The sequence below is a fragment of the Sciurus vulgaris genome (assembly GCF_902686455.1).
Source record: "Sciurus vulgaris genome assembly, chromosome: 2".
Lineage (NCBI taxonomy): Eukaryota > Metazoa > Chordata > Mammalia > Rodentia > Sciuridae > Sciurus > Sciurus vulgaris.
In genome coordinates this window covers 177,232,441-177,253,808 of record NC_136462.1, presented here as the reverse complement: position 1 = coordinate 177,253,808, position 21,368 = coordinate 177,232,441, and the positions used below count along the sequence as shown (strand labels likewise).

Sequence of the window (21,368 nt, the reverse complement as noted above, 5' to 3'; positions counted from 1 at the left end):
GAACCATCTAAGGGCTCACACGGCATGGGTGTGAAGCCACGGTGCCACCCTGGGCTCCCGCCAGGCCCGGCCCCGTGTGCACTGCTACTGGAGGGAGGTCACAACCCCCTCTCAGGCTCTGCTGGCCTCTGTTGGTTTCACCCCGAGTCCCTCCTCTAGTCCCCACTCTGTCTGCCCTGTTCTCTCCTCTGCCTCAGTCCAGGCAGGGATCTCCTGCCCTGGGTTTGGGGGACCCTGGAAGTTGAGGACCCTTGGTAAAACAGGGGGCCCCGCCCTGGTCCGCAGCCCTGCCCGGCCTCCATTCTTGTCTGGGGATCCGGAGGACGACCTCCTTCTGGCTTTCCATCTTGATTTGCGCTCTCTGTTCTGTCACCCTGTCTGTGCTCCCCTGTCCCCCACCTCTCTCCCTGATGACCCCAAAGTGGGAGTACTTTGGGCCGGAGCGGCCTGGCCGTGTTCGCCCAGTGTCCGCAGCCGCCCGCCAGCCAGAATGAGCACCTGCCTCTTCTTCCCGCCTCCAGGCGCACCTCTCCTCCCGTGAGTGTGCGGGATGCCTACGGCACCTCCTCCCTCAGCAGCAGCAGCAACTCGGGCTCCTGCAAGGGCAGCGACAGCAGCCCCACGCCCAGGTAATCAGCCCCTCCCAGGGCCTGGGGCCTGGGTGGGGAGGTCAGGGAGTAGCATGTGCCAGCCCTGTGACCCGGAACAGGTCACTTTCTCCCTCTGAACCTCAGTTCCAATCTTTAAAATGGACATAATTAATACTCAGCTGCACACAAGCAAATACAGTGGCTTAAATAACCTAGGGGTGATGCTTTCAGAGCAAGGAGCCAGAGTAGGTGCTCCCTAAAGCCTGCGCACTCCTCTCTCTTCCTGTTCCATCTTCCTTGGCGAATGGTGTTTGTTCTCATCACCACAAGATGGCTCCCAGACCACCAGCCATCGGGTCAGCCATCCCGAAAGAAAAAAGATGGAAAAGACCAAAGACCCCCTGACCCCCTCTGCTGTCTCTGTCCCTCTCCCTCTCTGTGTGTGTGTGTGTGTGTTTTTCCTGAGAAAAGACTAGCTTCCCTGGGAAATTCTGCTGGCACCTCCTTGGAGCGAACTGGGTCGTGTGACTGTCTCTGGCTGCAGGGCCAGTTAGTGCAGGAGGACTTACTTTTCCCCAGCACGGTGCTACCCCAGACGAAACCCAGGTTCTGTTGGGAGGAAGACGAGACAGATATGGGGAAGCCACCAGCAGGGTTGCCAGCTTGCCCTTCTCAGGGAACACCTGCAGAGCGGCAGAGGTGGCGCTGATTGGAAAGCAAGCGAGACGTGTTCTAAGCGTGCCGAGCTGTGGTCTCGGACACGGTGTGTGAGACTGGAGGAGCAGGTACAGGTGGACAGGAGGGTAAAGGGGAACTGCGGGTCCCAGAAAACGAGGAAGCAAGAGCAGGAAGGACGCCCCTCATCCTGTTGAAATAGCAGTGGGCGGTAGGGGAGCGGGGGACCTGCAGGGATTTGGGATGCAGCCACTTCCTGTCTCTGAGTCTCCATTTCCTTGTCTGTGGAATGGAGCTAATAATGCGGAGCTTGAGTGAATTGATAGCCACACACCTGCCACTCCTCCCCCTGGCCAGTTACTGCTGTTATTAGGACTTTGATCTGATTTGAAGGTTCTGGGCAAGAAAAGCCCAGGTGATGTCCTGCCTGCGGCTCCCAAGGCCAGAGCATCTCCTGGGAAGACCCCTGTCACCCCTTCCAGCAGAGAGACAGTCAGGGGCTAGTTGTACAGGTTAGAACTTTAAGTTAGGGAAGGTAGTTGTAAAAAGGTTGAAACTCTTTATTATCTGGGGAGAGAGGAGGCCAGACCCCGAGGGATGAGTCCTCAAATCTTGCTTATTGCTTTTCTTTCTCTGGGATCCATTGTTTCCCAGAGTTTCAATATTTACTATACCTCCATTTAGGACTAGTTTGCAATGGGGGAAGGTCAAAGTTTAGGGCCCAGCATTCAGTATTTGCTCCTTTCCTTTAGCACCCATTGTTATTAGGAAAGGGTTTACTGGGGGTTAATCCTTGTCTAGTTTCCTGTCCCTCCTCCCAAGCCACACTGTTCCTCCGTTTTTCTTGGGGGACTGTATTGTAGGAATATTATTTTCCAGAACTCTTCATTGCCCACCAAGAGGATTGCTGCCCTTGGTGAGCCGTGGGGCCTGTTAGAGTCACACTTCCAAAGCCATGAATAGCTGAGAGATACTCATTATAGCGTTTTCTTTTCAGATTTTTTTTTTTTTTTTTTTTTTGCTGGGGAAGGGTACCAGGGATTGAACCCAGGGGTGCTTAACCATCAAGCCACATCCCCAGCCATTTTTTATTTTTTATTTTGAGACAAGGTCTCTCTAAGTTGCTTAGGGCCTTGCTAAGTGGCTGAGGCTGGCCTCGCATTGCAATCCTCCTGCCTCAGCCTCCCAAGTCACAGGCATACGCCACAGCACCCAGCTCAGTTTTTTTATATAATTTCTTTTTTCTTTTTACAAAGATAGAGTATTCAATGTAAAATGAAAGCAAATGGAAAAATATTAAAACAGTCACTTCCCTCTAACTCTCGATTTTTACTAGTTTATCTTGGTTCCACCACTACTACCACCCTCTGGCCAAGTCCCTTACACAGGGAGGACAGGTATAGGGCCACATGGACCAATCCATGTGGCTTGCTTCTCTTTTGGAAAGAGTTATTTTTTAGACCAGAGAGAGAAAACACAAGCCCCCAAACCGAGCCACCCCCAGCCCCTTGCCAAGCAGAAAAGAGGCCTGCTGACAATCTCCGAGTACTCCTTCCTCAGTAAAATGGCCTCAGCTTTACGTCTCACACAGAGGGGTAGGGGTTGCAGGGCTGCCTTCTCCAGCTTCATAAAGCATCTGACCCTCTCTGGGTCTGGAAGTCCCCATCCCTTGCCAGAGCAGGGTGGGACGTGGCAGGGCCTGGGTCTCTAGTTGTGTGGGGACATGCCCCGGATTTTAAGACAAGACCCAAGGAGGTTTCTTTAGGAGCAGATGATCCAGGATCCGTCAGGAAGTTGTGGGTGGAGCCGTCTGGGCCGCAATCTGTCGTGGATGGGGCGGTGGGTGAGGAGGGCCCCTTTCTCGGGGGAGCCTTGGCCGGGCCGCTAGCCCCAGGCACTGCTGCCCTCTGGGTGGAAATCCCTCCTCCTCTGCACCCAAGCCGCGTCACTGCCGCCCTCCAGCCTGCTGCCATTCAGGGTCCTGCGGCTGACAGCCCATCCGCAGAGCCACAGGTGTCCACGTGGGTGCCCACACGTGTCCCCAGAAAGTGGAAGGGTGGACACTCGTGGACCGTGGCCTGGCACGGGTGGTTGCCAGCGAGGCACCGGCAAGATGGTGGGAAAGTGCGGGCATGTGGGTGGGCTCGGACCGGGGGTCCCGGACCCAGATCCGCTCTCCCAGTGACTGTGGCTTCGGTGACATCCACAGGTAGGTGAGGGTGGGCGAGGGCAGTGCCTCCCAGTGCCTCCCTCCCTGGGCTCCAGAGGGGAGAGCTCTGCGCTGGGGGCTACAAGCCCGGGTTCTGGTGCGCGGTGGGCCGCCGTGGGGCTGGGGGCAGAGCCAGCCTCTCCGAATCCAGAGCCCCTCTGAACGATGAAGGCTCCCACTGCTGCCGCCAGGACGCAGCCGGAAGGCGCTCGGCAAGGTGCCAGGCGCCCTCCCGAGACCCCCATCCTAGCCTCACTCACAGTTTCCCTCCGATCCAGAAGGCGTCCCTGCCCCCTGGCGCCTGCGCGGACCTGTGCAGGAGGCGTGGCTTGGAGCCACGTGGGGGCGGTGGACCGAGGCCCCAGTACCAGTGTCCTCCTCCCCGCCCCATGACGGCGTCCCTTGCAGGCGCTCCATGAAGTACACACTGTGCAGCGACAACCACGGCATCAAGCCGCCCACCCCCGAGCAGTACCTGACGCCGCTGCAGCAGAAGGAGGTGTGCATCCGGCACCTGAAGGCCCGGCTGAAGGACACCCAGGACCGGCTGCAGGACCGGTGAGCAGGCGGCCGGGCGTGCACCTAACAGGCTCACACACAGGAAGCAGGACCCCAGCGGCTTCCCAACACCCACTGCGCTCTCCTTCCAGCCAAGCCCCTGGGTGCCCGTTCGCAGCACCCCACCCCCAGCTCCCGTGACTGCTCGGGTCCAGGTGCGGGTCGTCCCCGTGAGGAGCCGGCCTGTCGCCTTGCTCCTGTGGCATTCTGTGTCCAACCTGGGCCAGCAGCTCCTTCTGGCCACTTCTCATCCCTGTCTGCCCGGGGCGCTGGAACGCAGGGCTTCTTCCTGGCGCACGTGCCTGGGGCAGGAAACACCTCCTAACCCTCCTTTGCTCGCTCAGGGTGAGTCACCATGGGCTCCTAGCCCACCGGTTCAGGCCCAGAAGCCTTTGTCCTCCCGTGTCCCTCCTTTAGAAGACAGAAGGTCCCAGCTGCTTCCTCTGCGCTCCTCCCAGCCCCGGTGTCCCAGGAGCCCTGCAGCCTACCTGCTCACTCAGGACCCTGCAGGCGCTGTCTTTCCAACCTGGCAGCGTCATCTTTACGATGGAGACTTCAGGGCTGCCCCCGACTGCCCATACCCTTGACCACTCTTCTGTGGGCCATGTAGTCTGTCCTGAGCTGGGCAAGGCCCTGGGCGGGGCACTGGGGCTCAGAGCAGCCCCCACAACTGTGTCCTTTTTCCTTTCTTTCTTTTTGTACTGCGGATTGAACCCAGAGGCACTTCACCACTGAGCCACGTCCCCAGCCCTTTCTTGTTTTTTATTTTGAGACAGGGGTCTTGCTATGTTGCTGAGGCTGGCTTTGAACTCATGATCCTCCTGCCTCAACCTCCCAAGTCTCTGGGATTACAGGTGTGCGCCACCACGCCTGGCTTTTCTTAGCAGCACCATAGCCTGGGTGGCTCCGGCACCATGCAGTGCACCTGTCTAAAGTATGCAGTTGGATGATTTCTAGTTTAGTCACAGGTTTGTGCAACCATTACTACTGTCAAGCTCCACAAACATTTTTATTGCCCCAGAGGGAAATCCTATTCCCACTAGCAATCACCATTTTTCTCCGGCTCCCCAGTCCCTGGCAACCACTGCTCTCTGTGTGAGTTTGTCTATTTGTATGCAGGGACACATCCTTCTTGACCAGAGCTCAGCCAAGCAGCCGGTCCAGTTGGGATGCGTTGTGGTTTGTTTCTGAGGGCCAGTTTTGGGTGGTGTCCTTGCTGTCTTAGAGCCAGGATTTCTATTTTCGTTTCCCATTATCCTCCCAGTGATTTCCAGGGTCTGCCTGACCTTTTCTCACTAATGTTCCCAGGGAGCAGATGGCCCATCTCCCAGCTGCTTTTCTAGGCCAGCTGTGCGGCTCAGGAGGGGACCGTCCACCCTGTGTGGCCTGGGCGGGATGCCCTGTCCCCGTCACTCTGCCTGCTACTCTCGTGGGCATCTGTGGCAGGTCCTTCCCTGCTGTGCTGCCACACCCCTGGCCCTCTGTGGAGCCCACCTCGCCTCCCCAAGGATGCCCTGTGCTTTGTCACTCTGCTTCTGCACTCCGTCCCCACCACTCCAAGTGTCTTCCCATGTCACTTTCTTGGCGACCTCATCCTTCAGGTCCCCGTCAAAATAATGCCCTGTCATCCACTAAGCATGAACAGAGCAGGGAAGCCACTGCTCCCTGGGTCCAGCTGCTCCAAGGAGAGAGGAAGAAGGACCATCCAGGCTGAGCATGCCCAGTTCCTTCTTCCAAACCATCTTCTTCCCAGGGGGAGAGGCCAGGAGGGTTGATCAGAAGTGAGCCACACCCTGAGGCAGGAGGAACAAAGGCCAGGGAACTATTCGTACTGTCGCTACTATGTCTGTCAGTCACAATTTTTTTTTTTTTTTTTTTGGTACTGAGCCACATCCCCAGCTCTTTTTAAAAAAACTTTTATTTTGAGACAGGGTCTCACTAAGTTGCTGAGGTTGTTCAAGGCTGGCCTTGAACTTGTGGATCCTCCTGCCTCAGCCTCCCTTGTTGCTGGGATTACAGGCGTGCGCCACTGCACCAGGCTTCTCGTTGCTACTCTGACCCTGGTTCCCTGCTGCTGGGTTGTGTCCTGCTGGATGGTCAGCTGCCTTCTAGAGGCTGCTGCTGACCACGTGGCCACTGCAGTCCCCCAGGCCAGGTCCCTTTGGCATATTGTGGAATGAGGTCCTGACTGAAAAGCATGTGGTTCTTGGTCTGAGACAGCCACTCTGCTCGGCTCTGAACCCATAGGAACCGCCGCAGCATCAGTGGATTTTATTCCTGTGCACCCAGTGCTTGTGGGTGCTTGAGGCCCAGAGGGCGAAGCCTGCCCAGGGCAGGGGGAACAAGTCCGTGAAGGACCGTCCTTCCTTCTCACTGCCTCCCGCCAGCCTCTGCCCAGGGTCGCCGGGTTCCCCCGCAGCCTTGTGGCGTGCTTCTCCAGCTCGCCTGCCTCTCTGTCCTGCGCCCTCTGGATTCATCCGGAACTCAGGCTTTGAGAAGCCTGAGCTTTTCTGGTCTTGCTGAGCTTCCAGGGGTCTTGCTGGCTGGGTGCTGGCCCTACCCACAGGGGCAGCCACATCTCCTCCGCCATCTTTTCAGCATCTCCTCTTTATAGTAGAAGCTTCCAGTGTGGATGAAAGGGCCACTCCTGCCACCTCTCATCCTTTCCCTGAGGGATGACAAGCTTACCAGCCCCCCGCCAACATCCATAGTGCTCATTTCTCTCAGGCCACTGTCCTCTCCAGGGGGGTCTCTGGCCAAATGTCCCTCTATTTGAAATGTTCACCACCTGCGTTAGGAGGCTGCGTCCCTCTCCATAGAGCAGAGCTTTTCTAACTTGTTTCTGTTGGTTGACGTTAAGATTTCATTAGGTTTTTATGGTAGTAGCATTTATAAGTTAAGAACCTTTGGTTTGTCTCTTCTCTGGTTGTTGGATTCCAGTGTTAAAAGTCTTCTGTAGCATTTGGATGTGGTGGCACATGCTGTAATCCCAGTGGCTTGGGAGGCTGAGGCAGGAGGATCACAAGTTCAATGCCAGCCTCAGCAACTTGGCAAGGCCCAAAGCAACTCATTGAGACCCTGTTGCTAAATAAAATACAGAACAGGGCTGGGGATGTAGCTCAGTGGCCAAGTGCCCCTGGGCTCAATTCCTGGTACCCCACCTCCCAAAAAATTCTTTTTCTGTAGCTCAGCCCCTCGGGGTGGGGATGGGGGTGGCGTCTCCTGTGGACATTTCTTCTCTCTCACAGGAGGAGGCCCCTCCTGCCTTCAGCCCTGGCCTTCTTGCTCCTGGTGGGATGTAAGGGAACCAGGCAGGGAGTCCTCTTTTTGTTCCTAGCTCTCTGTCCCTGCTGCACAGGGCCCTCTGTCCTCAGTGACCCTTCGCCGGCCTCGCCTCTCCCTGGTGGGGACAGGACAGGCAGGCGGGCGGCGAGCAAGCGCGTCTCATCTGCCCGCAGGGACACCGAGATAGATGACCTGAAGACGCAGCTGTCGCGCATGCAGGAGGACTGGATCGAGGAGGAGTGCCACCGCGTGGAGGCCCAGCTGGCCCTGAAGGAGGCCCGCAAGGAGATCAGGCAGCTCAAGCAGGTCATCGACACCGTCAAGAACAACCTGATCGACAAGGACAAGGGGCTGCAGAAGTACTTCGTGGACATCAACATCCAGAACAAGAAGCTGGAGACGCTACTGCACAGCCTGGAGGTGGCCCAGAATGGTGCAGCCAAGGAGGACGGCCCCGGGGAATCAGCCGGCGGGTCCCCCGCCCGCTCCCTCACCCGCAGCTCCACCTACACCAAGCTCAGTGACCCTGCCGTCTGTGGTGACCGCCAGCCCGGCGACCCGGCCAGTGCCTCTGCTGAGGACGGAGCTGACAGTGGCTTTGCGGCTGCCGACGACACGCTGAGCCGGACGGACGCGCTGGAGGCCAGCAGCCTGCTTTCGTCGGGGGTGGACTGCGGCCCCGAGGAGGCCTCGCTGCTGGGCTTTCCCCTGGGTCCCCGCTTCCCCGCCAGCAACACCTACGAGAAGCTTCTGTGCGGCATGGAGGCCGGCGTGCAGGCCAGCTGTATGCAGGAGCGTGCCATCCAGACAGACTTCGTGCAGTGCCAGCGCGACCTGGACGCCATCCTGGAGAAAGTGGCCCAGGCCCAGGCCTGCGGGGCCGCTCCTGAGGACAGGCGCCCAGAGCCAGGGCCCCACCCCACGGGGCCCAGAGACCCCAGCTCGGCAGTGGTGGTGACAGTGGGTGATGAGCCCGAGGCCCCGGAGCCCATTACCCAGGGGCCCAGCCCGCAGGGGTCCGGCGCCAACCCCGACCGCGGCCTGTCGGTGAGCGTGGTGTGCCCCGTGGAGGAGGAGGAGGAGGCCGCCACGGCCGAGAAGGAGCCCAAGAGCTACTGGAGCCGCCACTACATCGTGGATCTGCTGGCCGTAGTGGTGCCCGCCGTGCCCACCGTGGCCTGGCTCTGCCGCTCCCAGCGGCGCCAGGGCCAGCCCATTTACAACATCAGCTCCCTGCTGCGGGGCTGCTGCACCGTGGCCTTGCACTCCATCCGCAGGATCAGCTGCCGCTCACTGAGCCAGCCGGGCCCCAGCTCGGCCAGCGGGGGCTCCCAGCTCTGAGGAGGCCTGTCCCGGCAGCCCCCGCGGCCTGACCACTGATTGTAGGGATGCCGTTCGCCCCTCGCATATCCCCGTGGGCGTTACCTTATTTATTTAGTTTTGGGTTTGGAACAGTTTTTCTGTTTTTTTTTCTTTTTTTTTCTCCCCAACATTACCAGGGTCCGGGGCTGGGAGAAGGGTTGGGGGAGTAATCCCAAGACCTCACAAGAAAGGTAAGAGAGGCCAAAGACCCGGGATGAGGCACCCTGAGTGGACAAGCTGCAGGAGGGAAGCTGGGCGGGCCCCTCTGTCCACCTGGCCCTTCAGAGAGAGCGGTCTCCGGCTGGATCTCTCTGGGGAGGCTCCTCCCTCTGCACCATCCTGTCCAGCGGCTTGCCCACTCACTGCCCTCTCTCCCAAGCCACCCGGTGCCCTGCGCCCAGGTTTCTGGGTCAATATTATCCCCTCGAATGGAGGCAGCTGTGGCCCAAAGTGCAGATAACTGACCCGAGGATCAGAGCAGGGTCTGGATCCCAGGCCTGGGTTGGAGCTGCAGCCTCCCCAGCCGGCCCACCCGCTGGGATTCAGAAGCACAGTCCAGGCTGTGGGCTGGGGAACAGATGTGCTGGGCTTGAGCGAGCAGAGGGCAGGGTGGGCTCTGTGTCTGTCTGTCCTCCCTGGCCCTCCCCGTAATCTACTTTCCTCGTGGCGTTTCCAGGTGTCTGAGATCATTCCTCCTGTGAGAGCTGAGCCCCACCAGCTCGGTGTGCTGGGTGGGAACCCTCCCCCCAGACAAGGCCCTATCTGGAGAATCCACCAGCAGGAAAGGGGGCAGGGGCAGGGCGGTCTGGGGAGCCCCTGTGCCTTCTGAGATGAAGCCATCTCAGCTGCTGCCTGCGAGGCATGGCCGGACTCAGGAATCCCCGGCCAGTTTGAAAAGCTGGAGGCCAGGTGGCCCCTGGAGCTAGCGCCAGGTTTCTCTGGGGACCTCGGGCCCAACTTCTTCCTTGCACTATATTCACTTTGGGGCTTGGTTCTCCCTCATCCCAGGACCTCCAGTGCGTGAGGTGGCTGCTATCTTTCTGGGGTGAGGCTTCTTGTGTCTTCAACCTGTCTGCCTCTGGAGGAGGGTGGAGGTTCTGGCAGGATGGATCTCAAAGCAGGGTACAAAGCCATGGTGTTTGTCCAGGCCAAAGTGGGGATGTGATTCCCAGGCAGGGGCGTGGCCTGGGGTTTGGGTCACCTGCTTCCAGCCCAAGTCCAAGCCCAGGCCCAATCAGCCTGGGAAGCTCACTGTCCCCAATCCTTCCCTGGGATCACATCAGAGACCCCAGCAAAGCTGGTGACAGTTATTGCCATTAGTAGTTTACAAAGTAAACTCCCTTCTCGTCCCCCCCAGGGGTTATATCCCTCTGGTCATCCAAGCCACCTCTCAGAAGTTAGGTCCCATGTTTGGGGAGCTGGTGGGACCCTAGGTCTCACTCAGCCCTCTGGGCCAGGGGCCACTCTGGTTCTCTGCCAAGGTGGCTTGCCCTCACCCCGTGGCCCCACAAGCCACTGCCTGACTTGTGGGCTCTGCCCTTCTGCTCTGTGCCCTCTCTGCGCGGGGGCACCTGCATGCACTGGGAATGGCAGCCAGCCCAGCCATCAGGGCAGGAGCCCCCCACTCCCACCACGCGCTTTGTGCCTCCGAAGCCCCCACCTCGCTCGGGACCTCAGGCCAGCCACCCTGCGTGGAGCCCCCACCCCAGCCAAATCGAACGCATGGGGCCTGGCTGGGGCTGCCCCATGGGACGCTGGGGTCGTGCCATGAAGGAGGCAGGGGACAAAACCAATCCAAAGCTGAGCCAGGACTGGCCACGGATCTAGGACCCAGCCTCCTGTGCCGCTTACGTGCAGCTGCGTAGTGTCTCCCTAGACAGTCACAGCTTTGCAGCCAATAAATGTATGAACTCTACCTGTCAGCACAACATCTATGTATTTCTCACCACTGGGACTTGGTCAAGCTCCGCAGCCCCTCTCCCGTCCGTGTCCGGCTGTCTGTGGCCTTCCTATCGTGTCTTGTGTGTCCGTGGTTGTGGACGGAGTGCCTGGGCTGGAGGCCACCCTGCCCTGCTGCTGCAGAAGCCCCTTGTAAGGGGCCTGAGACCTGCCGAGGAGGCGAGTGGGTCTGGAGACGCCCTCCACTCCTGCTCTGGCCGGGACCTGAGTGGGTCAGGGGCCCAGCCCACAGCGTCGAGGTCCCCTCGTGGGTCAGATGGAGCCTTTTCCAGGCTTCTCTTCTTGCCAGTGGAGGAGGCGGCTCACTGCCTGGCCCGGGGGCAGACCCTGGGCCCGCAAGGCTGGTGCCCTGGTGAAGCTCCTGGGCATGTGTGCACTCAGGACCCTGCGTCTATGCAAAGGGGCAGCACTGCCCACTCAGCTCCCAGTGGCAAGGGAGCAGCAGGCCGCTGGCTCGGACTCCTTGCCCTGACGAGCCAGGGCCTGGAACGGGGGCCGGGCCTCCCAAGAGCACGTATCCCCCCAAGCTCCCCTTCCCTTCTGCTTGAGCCCTCCTGTGGGCTGCAGCCCTTCCCACCTGCACTTGGCTTCTGGAGTGGAAATCTTTGGGGCCCCCTCTCCACAGCCTCTAGCTAGAGCTGATTAAGTCCCAAGGAACAACGTCCCCAGGAACCACTTTCTAGAACAGTTGGTCCCTTGGAGCCCCAAGGCAAGAAGCAGCTGCTCCTTAGTTCTGAGGCCAGGACCAGGGCAGCCCTGATGCCCCTCTGGTCCCAGGTCTGGCAGGAATTGGGAGCTGAGGCCCGGGCTTCTGCACAGAGAGCTGACCTTGAGCAGAGCTTTTGAGCACTGGGGAATAACTTAGGTGATCACTGACGCACCCTTCCCAGGCACCACGAGCACGGGGCATCTGCCAGCACTTTGGGGAGGGGTAGGGCAAATTATGAAGTTCTAGGGCAAAGGCCTGCGGTGGGGCCTCTGCCCAGTGAACTTACAACTCCCTCTCTGACCTAGGGACAATGCAAATGGGTCACAGTGCACACTTATATTATTAGAACACTGACAGAGAATTCAGGGGCCATGGGAAGGGGGAGGTGGGGAGGGGTCCTGACTCTCGTCTCCTTTGTCCTTGTGTTCAGAGTTGCACCTGCAGCAGACAGCTCTGATTAAAGCATGAACACCCAGCAAGACCCTTGGCCTGGTTTCTTTGTACAGTGTCTCAAGGGGGGTTGGTGGGGAGCCCGCCCCGTCCTCCCAGCACAGAGGGAAGCAGAGGGCTGTGTGTGAGTTCAACCCTGTCGGCCGCTGCCGCGCGGGGCTGAGATGCCACTGCCCACTCGGCATCAGGTACAGGATCCAGAACCCTCTCCCGGCCCCACCAGGCGTCAAACCTGCTGGGCACCATGAGCACATTGCATCCCTCAAGTGACTTGCATGCACTTTGCAGATACAGAAGCAGCCACGGTCACCCAAAGCTCAGAGCCAATGGGGTGCTCCCTCCACCAGCCCCGCCACTCCACAGCTCCCTAGGTCCAGCCATCCCTGCGCCAGACCAGCTGGCAGTGCGTGGCGGAGGCAGGGCCACGTCACCCCTCCCAGAGGCAACACATAGAAAAGGCCGGGGTGTCACCACTGTTGCAAAGGAAGCCGGCCCTGGCCTGTCACCCAGGATTCTGGAATTCCCAATTTCGTGTTTCCAATCAAATCTTTATTCAAAAGACAGTCAAGGATTCTAACTGGATGACCTGTTTTCAATCTGCAGCAAGAAGCAAGGAAAGGCAAAGGCGAGATTCTCATGAAGATGTAGTTCTGTTCTCTCCAACTGAGGAGCCGTTTTCCTGGTAGAGGCAAGATCTTCAAAGGGACCCAGCTACAACTCTAAAAAGCATCTGGCCAGCCTGTCCACGTGCCCAGCATTTTAATGAGCGCAGAGAATGGGCTGCACTTGGGTACTGCCCGTTCCTCAGCCCGGCTAGGACGGGAGGCCTGTGCATGTGAGCGACAGGCTCATGCCATCCAACGCCACCCACCTAAAACGTGCTCTCCTCGAGACCCCCAGCCCAGGAAGCAGGCCAGCTGCAGCCTGTCATCCGAGAGGGCCCTACAGGAGGGTGGGATGGCCGAGCTGCCCTCCTGCGGCTTCAGACATCTGGGATGGAGTGGTCCATGGTGTGGTGGAGAAGCGTCGGGGACAACCTGGACAGGGGCAGTGGCGACGGTGGGGAACCTGGAAGCTCCTCTCCCCACCCAGCCCCCAGAGCCTCCCAGATGGGCATTCACCCCTGTCCTAAAACCCAGAACCCCAGAAGCCACCAGCACCTTGGAGAGAGGTGAAGAGAGAGAGGAGGATGGGGAAGGCCAGGCTGCACCCGGGGCCAGCCTTGGAAAGGCCAGCATGGCTGACGCCAGATGGCCCGGAGGCAGGTGGGGAGGCAGGGTCAGGGACAGAGGAGGGCACGGCCTTACTTTTTGACCATGTGCTCGTAGATGACGGTGGGAATGAGGGTCAGGGTGACGACATTTCCAGCTGAGGCCAGAACCTCCATGATTGCTTTGTCCTGGAGAGGAGGTGAGGGAGTGGTCACCATGAGGGCTGGGGGCGAGAGCCAGTGCCACAGGCCCCTTGCGGAGGGGTCATCACGGCTGCTGCTAGAGGATACCACTGATGCCCAACTGCAGGGCCCGGGCTCCTGGGCCTGTCCGGCCAGGGTTGGGTCCAGGCCTTCTGCCTGAGGATCTCCGGGGTCAGAGGAGCATGCCAGTCCCCTCCCCAGGCCTCGAAGGCCCACTGTGTGGGCCTGGCGCACAACATGCCCTCAGGCATGGAGATCGCCTTCCCCTTGCCCACGTTTCCCCTCCTATCTGCCTGGCCTCAGTCACTCCTGGGTTCTGGTTCCAAAGCCCCAGAGGAAGAACCATTCGGATCCATGCAGACGGAAGACTCACATCTGAGCGTGCCTGACTCCCAGAAGAGTTAGCATGGCAGCGCTGTGGGGCTTTCAAAGGCGAGCGCACGAGTATCTGTGCACGCCAGCTTCTCAGCTGATATTCCCGTGCTCAGCTTTCTAAGCCCTTTTTAGATTGCCATGCCTGATCCCAGAGAAGGGGGAGGTGATGCAGCAGGAGAGATCTTGGAGAACTATCAGGAAGAACTTCCGACCATAACAGTCACTAGAACAAACTCCAAGGAAGGTGGGGAAGACTGTCAGGCACAGGAAGCAGACAGGTGACAGGAATGGCTTATACCAGCTGTGGAGTGAGATGCCACTACCCAGACCACCTCTGCTGGGGAAGCCCTGCCCCAGGAATACCCAAGTGCTGGACATGGGACAGGAGGGAGCTGTCCCTCTCCCTCACAACTGGGTTGAGGACCACTCAGTCCAAGTGGCAGTGAGCCAGGATAAAGCCACTTCCGCCTGTTCAGGACCACGTGGCTCATCATCCATGGCCCATTCCCCAAAGATACCCCAATTCCAGATCCACAGAGCCCACCTCTTGAAAAATGGCCAAAGATCAGAAGTGGATTTCTAAATATACTTTTCTCAAAAAAACATGACTGAATGTGATCAACATGCAGACAGAAGTGCCATGCAGAGGAGGCGGTGTCCCTGCAGCCAGCGCCTCCTGGTGCCTGTGTCCCCATATGCCTTGCCACATGCCTCTTCCCTCCCTGTGCTAGGGACAGTAGCTAGTGCTAGGACTACCTGAGCGCTCCGTGTGTGCCTGGCACCCTGCAGAGCCATGGGCACATGGTCTTACTGAATCCAAGAACCCTTAGGACCAGGAAGCTATAGCTCAGGCGGGGGCTGCGGCCTGTCCAGACACAAGCCTCCCCACCCAGCAATCTCTCCAGAGCCCCCAGTTCCTGGCAGAGCTGGCCACCACTCACCTTCAGTCCGATGACGTTCTGCCCATTCACCTCGCACACGTAGTGGTTGGTGAGGAGCCCATTACGGGCGGCAGAGCTCCCTTTGACCACAGATATGACCTTCCCCTTCTTGATGAAGAAGCCAACGTGGCCCAAGCTGTCCTTGTGCATGGTGACTGTGCGCTGGAAAGGTCTGGTAGAGAGGGACAGTGAGCTGGGCCTGGGGACATGGCTGGAACTAGGCAGAGAGGATCTTGGGCTCTGGTTACTTACCTGTCCCTAATGACCATGACGATCTTCTCTGCTGAGGCCTTCTTCAGCGCCCGGTGGGCTTTTTCTGTGCTCCACCCAGCACAGTCACGCCCATCAAGCTGCAGGATCTGGTCCCCGAAGCGCAGCCCCACAAGGGAAGCCGGGGTGTTGGCCTGGACCAGCTGCACGAAGAGCCCCTGGAGGAGGCGGGGCCTAGAGTCAGTCCCCCGTCACCCTGAGCCCAGGCCCTGCTCTGAGCTGTTTTCCCCCGGGGGCACCTACAGGGTACAGGACTACCATTCTGCGGGGCAGGTACAACGATTACCCCATTTTCCTGGGGAGGAAACATGGCTAGGAAAAAGCCAGATCAGGATTTCAACCCAGCCAGAGGCCGCACCGCCAACCACTCTACGGCACCACCCCTCCCGAAGGCGTCCAACTTTCTTAGCTTTCACAGTCGGCAGATAAGTTCCCCCGGGAAGCCAGATCCCTGGGTGTCGGGGTGCAGGGAAAGGGAGCCACTGACCAACAGGAGCCCAGAGGGGTGGTGGAGGGATTCTGCCGCAACCGACCCGGCCCTGGAGCCTCCGGGCTAGGATGGGGGTCTGTGCCTCCCTCATGTGGACAGGGCTTCTCCAGCCCGTGGTGGGGAGGCCCCTGCACGCCGCCCTCCCAGGCTGGTGAGCAGTGGTGGGCGCGGCGGCGGGCGCTGTCCAGCACCAGCGCGTGCACTTTCCCGCCAGGGGGCGTCGTCGCCCGCCCGCCGCGCCTACCTTGTCGATGGCGCGCAGCCGCAGCCCGGTCTTGCCGCGCTCGTCCTTGCACAGGTGGATCTCGCGCACCCCGGGCTTGATCTCCGCACGCAGCACGCCTACGTTGTTCCCGGACACCGGTGCCACCACCTGGCCAGGCATGAGACTGGAGATCGCCTTCTGCAGACATCAGGGGAGCAGGGAGTCCGGTCAGCCCCAGGAGCCGCGGGCCTCAGGGGTCACTCACTGGGCTGCGGGTAGGAGAGCCAAGGACAGAACAGCCCCTGGGACCCACCCGCCCCAGACCACGCACTGCTCCGCAGGGACCGCGGGGCGACGTGGCTCCATGTTGCCACTAGAGGGCATCAAAGCCTAAGTCCCTAAAAATGGGTGCGAAAAGGGGGCGGGGCCCCAGGGAAGCGGGGACTCCTTTTCCAAAGCAACTGAGTATCAGGAAGAGAGAGATCCTTTTTACATCCACTTAAAATAGAAAAAAAAAAATATGGTAAATAGTGAGCAGTGGCAAACAAAAGAACCCAGTATGACTCTTGTCTTAAAAATATTAACCTCAAGAATGGAAATTTAAGTTATCTATGGCCTTAGGAAATCACTATAAATGCAAATAAAGTTACCCAAATCTGTAACTATATTTGCTGTAACTTTACCCGATATTTTTTCTAGTCATTTAAGTCATGGCTATTTGAGGTTGTTTTTCTTTTACCAATGTCTGTACCTACTTTGTTAACTTCATTGTATTTTTATTATTATTATTATTTCTTAGTCAAATTCTACCAGCGGATCTTCGTTCTTCCCACCTCCTGCCAGATACTGTCAGTCATACTGTCAGTCATCTTAGCTAATAAACTGAATACCTAAAAGATATGAGGCTTCTGCTCAAAAATGATCCACGAACCTGTAATTTGAAATTTAGCAGAAAATGCTGTTTAATGACATTACATTTTCAGTTGTATTGAACTGAAATCATTAAAATTTTATTTGAATAACTATATGATGAAAAAAAATTAACCCCAAAATATAAAATGAACAAATTTTTCCTCCTAAAATGCAGAAAAAGGCAAAGATGTCTATTCTCATTACTGAACATAGTACTGGAAGATCTAACCAGCACAATAAGGCAAGGAAAAAGAAAAGGGATACAGACCAGGAAAGAAGAAATCTAACTGTTCTTATTCACTGATGACATGATGGTCTACTAGAAAATCCCAAGGAATCTACAAGTAAACTCCTACATCTAGCAAATTAGCTCTGCAGGTCATAAGATACAGGTCAACCTAAGAAAATCAATTCTTTGGGTCACAGGTACATGGGCCCAGCTGAAGAGAGGTTGAAGCTGGAGAATCGTGTGAACGCAGGCGTTCTGTGCCTGCCTGGGTAACAGCAAGACCTAGACTCAAAAAAAAAGTACTTCTCTGTATATTAATAAGGTACGAGTGCAAACTGAAATTAAAAATAAAATATCACTTATAATCATTCAAAAATGGGGAGATACTTAGTCATAAATCTAACAAAACATACCAAAACTATAACAAAAATAACATAAAACTGATAAATGATATCAAAGACAATCTAGAGGATCTTCTGTATCCATGGACTAAAACACTTGTAAAGCTGTCAACTTTACCCAAATTGATATATAAATATAACATAATTTCCATCTAAGTCTCTATAAGATATTTTGTAGATATACGCAAGGTTAATCTAAACTTTTTATGGGAAAACAATGGAATTTTAGGATAAAAAGAACAAAATAAGAGCAATTTCTCTACCAAATTTCAAGATTTCTTCTATAACTACAATCACCAAGACAGTGTGATACTGGATACAAAGATCAATGGGACAGACTCAAGTATTCAGAAACAGCCTCACATGAGAAAGGACCAGGGCTTTGGGACAGAGGTGTAGAAGCTGTACAGTGGGGGGGCGCGGGAACTGTCTCAACAAATAGGACTGGAGCGGTTGGGCAGCCAGGGGCAAAAATATAAGCCTTGACCTAAAATTCACACCTTATGCAAAATTGAACTCAAACTCAGTCATAAATTTCATGTGAAACATAAAACTATAACAGTTTTAGAACTTAAAGAAGAAAATCACCAGGCACGGTGCCACATGCCTGGAATCCCAGCAACTCAGGAGGCTGAGGCAGGAGGCCTCCTGCGCAATTTAGTGAGGCCCTAAGTAACTTGGCAAAATCCTGTCTCGAAAATAAATAAAAAGAAAAGAAAATATGTCTATACACAAACCTACACATGAACAGCTTTGTTTGTGATAATCAAAAACTGGAAACAACTAAAATATACTTCGACAGGTTAAACAAACACTGGCATGTTGCATTGCAGAATATTCTTCAGCAATAAAAAGGAATAAACTGTGGGGCATGGCAGTGCACATCTCTAATCCCACAGACTCAGGAGGCTGAGGCAGGAAGATCCCAACCTTGAGGCCAGATGCAGCAACTTAGCGAGGTCCTACACAACTTAGCAAGACCCTGTCTCAAAATAAAACATAAAAAGGGCTGGGGGTGTGGCTAGGCGGTAAAGTGCCCCTGGGTGCAATCCCTGGTACCAGAAATAAATAAATAAATAGATTTTTAAAATTAAAAATAACTGAATGAAATATTGACACACATGAGGACTTGCATGGGCCTCAAAGGCATTATGTGGAGTGGACGGGGGAAAAGCCAACCTCAGAAAGTCACATTATAGTAGGTAATATTCCAAAGTGACAAAATTATACAGATGGAAAACAGACTAGTGGTTGCCGGGTCCGGGAGGGTGTGGAGGCGGGAGCGAGCGGGATTCCAGAGCAGCGGAAGGGTGAGGCTTTGTGGGGATGAGGCAATGGGTCTCTCCACTGTGCTGTGGTTACATGTATTCAAACGTGACAAAATGACACAGATCCCCAGCACTCACTGCACCAGGCTGGAGCTCCTGGTTCTGAGACAGGGCCACGGTTCTGTAAAATGGAACCAGTGAGGGGGAGACTGCTCAGTGGTGGAGCGCTTGCCTAGTGTGAGGACCTGGCTTTGATCCCCTGCCCTGCAAATGAGTTTAAAAAAATAAACAAATGTAACCACTGAGGAACCAGGTGAAATACACTTCTCTGTACTCTATTTGCAACCTCCTGTGAACCTCGTATTTATTTTTACTGGGTATTGAACCCAGGGGTGCTTAACCACTGAACCACATCCCCAGACCTTTTATTTTTATTTATTTTTTATCTTGAGGCAGGGTTTCGCAAATTTGCTTAGGACCTCACTGAGTTGTGGAGCTTGGCTTCTAACTTTCCATCCTCCTGCCTCAGCCTCCCAACCTGCTGTGATCACAGGCTTGTGCCGCCTTGCCTGGCTTAAACCTATCATTTTAAAATAAAACATTTGGGGCTGGGATGTAGCACAGTGGTGGGGCACTTTCCCACCATGTGGGAGCCCTGGGTTCAATATCAAGCACCACAAAAAAAATAAAAAGGAGATAAAATGAAAAGTAAAACACAATGAAAAAACCCTTATATTACAAAAATGCATTTTATCGTCTTATATTATTAGAACCGAGGTTGAATGCATTTACGTCCTCATTATTGTAACAAAGAATGATTGAGTAGAGCTGTACCCAACACGACCTTCTTTACTCCTGGTTGTATTTCACAGCATGACCATGAAGGGGGTCGCTGAGGAGAAGGACCCCAGGGTGTCACCAGTTTTGCCCAGGGCCCCATAGTCCTTATTGGCTTTCTCCTGCCAGATCCTCATTCACCTGTGGATTTGCATGTGGCTAATGTCACTCCTGCCAACATCATGAAGCCCTGCACCCTTGGCTAGAAGTGAAGTTGTTCTCTGCAGGCAATTTCGTTGGCTCAGGAAGAAGCTGGACAATGGAGACACTGACCACGGGGCCACAGGGACGCCAGGGCCGATGCAAAGGGCTCAGAGTGGGATTGATCCCACTCGCTGGATGCATTTTCAGGAGTATTTCTGTGCGATGGCTTGGTTTTGCTTTCTGAAACCTCGCAAAGCAGAAATCAAGCACTGTTTAACTTGGGGACCACAGTGGGGTGCCGAGCTCCTGCCCGTTGCTGCCACGTCCCAGGCAGCCCTGGCATTAGATGCCCCCAGGCTCCCATTGGCTCTAGTGTCTTTCCTTCGCATCCAGCTCGGTCAGGACAACCACCTGAAGCCATGGGTCAAAGGGCAGGGAAGATATGAAACCAGGAAACCCCAAAATGCTTTTCACGAAGGCTCAGAATGAAAACGGCCATTGAGAAACAGAAACCTAAATAAGACCACAGTGGAGAAAGGAGATTCAAACAGAGAAAAGGGCGAGACCAAGCCGGAAGGAGGCTCGGGACGTTCTGTGCCGCCGTCGGGCAGGGGACAAATACTTACACAGTCACCCTCTGGACTCCCAGGCAGGCTCTGCTGGACTTCTCGGCTGGAGAGGGAAAGACCCATGTAGCTCTCCAGTTCTGCCAGGTTTGGGTACAAAACTGATGGGGGAGGAAGAAGGAAGGTTACCCGAGAGTGTGTGCTTGGCCACCTCTGCCTGGCCATTCATTTTTAGTAAAAAATGGAGTCCAGGGATACTGTTCATTCCCAAAGTGCTGAGAGTGCTGTGAGCCCCAGCAGCGCTGGCTGGTGACGCGCACTGCCTCCCTGGAGGGCTGGAGAGGCGCGCGTGGGAAGGGAGTCTGTCTGCTTTGGCCCCGAGCAACCTGGGGGGCCCAGGGCCCCTCAGGACCACTGTGCAATTCGACTCAACTGACTTTGGCACCAGCTAAACACCCAACGCAAAGCCAGTGGGGCCCTGCGGGTCGACACGCCATGGAGGGCAGGACTCTGAGCCCAGCGCAGCCCCCAGGGAACCTGCACAGAGAGCCGGGGAAGATCCAGCCTGAGTTCAAACCGAGAACTGACTCGAAACTGCGCACTCGCCTCTAGGGGGCACCATAACCATCTGGTAGCCCCATGCGGCCTTCCATGGTGGCCCTCGCTAAACCAGTTTTCCAGGGTCCCCTCCAAGGGTTCTGGAGAGGGCAAAATGTGCAGAAAGCCCCACACAGGAGAAGGTGAGAGGCAAGCCCTTGGTTCAGAAATGGCTAGAAACGGTGAGGCTGTGTCCTCAAGGGCAGGACAACCTCTAGAACCAGGCAAGCAGGACCTGCCCTGGGTCCCTACTGGTGATGGGGACCCACCAGGACCAGCAGTGCTAGCAGGGGTGTCAGGTGTGACCATCTGTGTCGGACTCACTCACCTGAGGGTGGGGAGACAGCCGTCTCCTGGGCAGGCAGGGTGGCCATCCTGGGCAAGGCTCTGGCCTGGGCCTGGGAAGGAGCAAGGAGTACCAGTCTGCTGTGGTCAGGACCCCAGGGACCCTCAGAGCCTGGGGCTCCCTGAGCAGGGGAGTCTGGGTACTAGGTCATACATGGGCCTGGGGCGGGGGTTGCCCATGAGCTTTCCAGGCTCCTTGGCCTGTATGTGGCTTCTACATTATGTCGAGTGAATTAAGTGGGGCCCTGAAAGACCAATACCACACTTTCTCACGGATGTATGGAAGCCAAAAAGTCAATTTCAAAGAAGTAGAGAATAGAACAGTAGTAACTAGGGCCCGAGAGGGGTGTGGGATAGGGGGAGGGATGGAGAGAGGGTTGTTAGAGGGTGCAGGGGTGCAGCTGGACAGGAGGAATAAATTCGAATGTTCTACAGCATAGTAAGGTAACCACGCTTGACAACAATTAATTGAATATTTAAAAATAGCTACTAGAGAGGATTTTAAATGTTCCCAACACAATGGAAAGATAAATGTCTGAAGTGATAAATATGCCATCACCCTTATCAAACCGTTACA

At 55.9% G+C, this 21,368-nt stretch overlaps 2 protein-coding genes across 13 annotated transcripts in view; one reads left to right on the top strand and one right to left on the bottom strand.

Moving 5' to 3' along the window:
• The window catches only part of SNPH (syntaphilin), a 46,396-nt gene extending 34,230 nt beyond the window's left edge, over positions 1–12,166 (top strand). For 7 of the 9 annotated variants that reach the window (XM_079128240.1, XM_079128239.1, XM_079128238.1 and 4 more), the window contains 3 exons: positions 423–629; positions 3,883–4,032; positions 7,491–12,166. In XM_079128240.1, coding sequence (XP_078984366.1) covers positions 423–629; positions 3,883–4,032; positions 7,491–8,658 — 1,525 coding nt within the window. In that variant the 3' untranslated portion in view covers positions 8,659–12,166. The remainder of the gene's footprint in view (positions 1–422; positions 630–3,882; positions 4,033–7,490) is intronic. The other 2 variants (XM_079128243.1, XM_079128246.1) reach the window with 1 other exon arrangement.
• A 477-nt stretch (positions 12,167–12,643) lies between these two features.
• Positions 12,644–21,368, bottom strand: part of SDCBP2 (syndecan binding protein 2) — a 33,786-nt gene continuing 25,061 nt past the window's right edge. For 3 of the 4 annotated variants that reach the window (XM_079128339.1, XM_079128337.1, XM_079128340.1), the window contains 7 exons: positions 20,775–20,844; positions 19,910–20,010; positions 15,532–15,690; positions 14,780–14,955; positions 14,528–14,699; positions 13,105–13,196; positions 12,644–12,834 (listed from right to left, as the gene is read on the bottom strand). In XM_079128339.1, coding sequence (XP_078984465.1) covers positions 12,780–12,834; positions 13,105–13,196; positions 14,528–14,699; positions 14,780–14,955; positions 15,532–15,690; positions 19,910–20,010; positions 20,775–20,844 — 825 coding nt within the window. In that variant the 3' untranslated portion in view covers positions 12,644–12,779. The remainder of the gene's footprint in view (positions 12,835–13,104; positions 13,197–14,527; positions 14,700–14,779; positions 14,956–15,531; positions 15,691–19,909; positions 20,011–20,774; positions 20,845–21,368) is intronic. The other variant, XM_079128338.1, reaches the window with a different exon arrangement.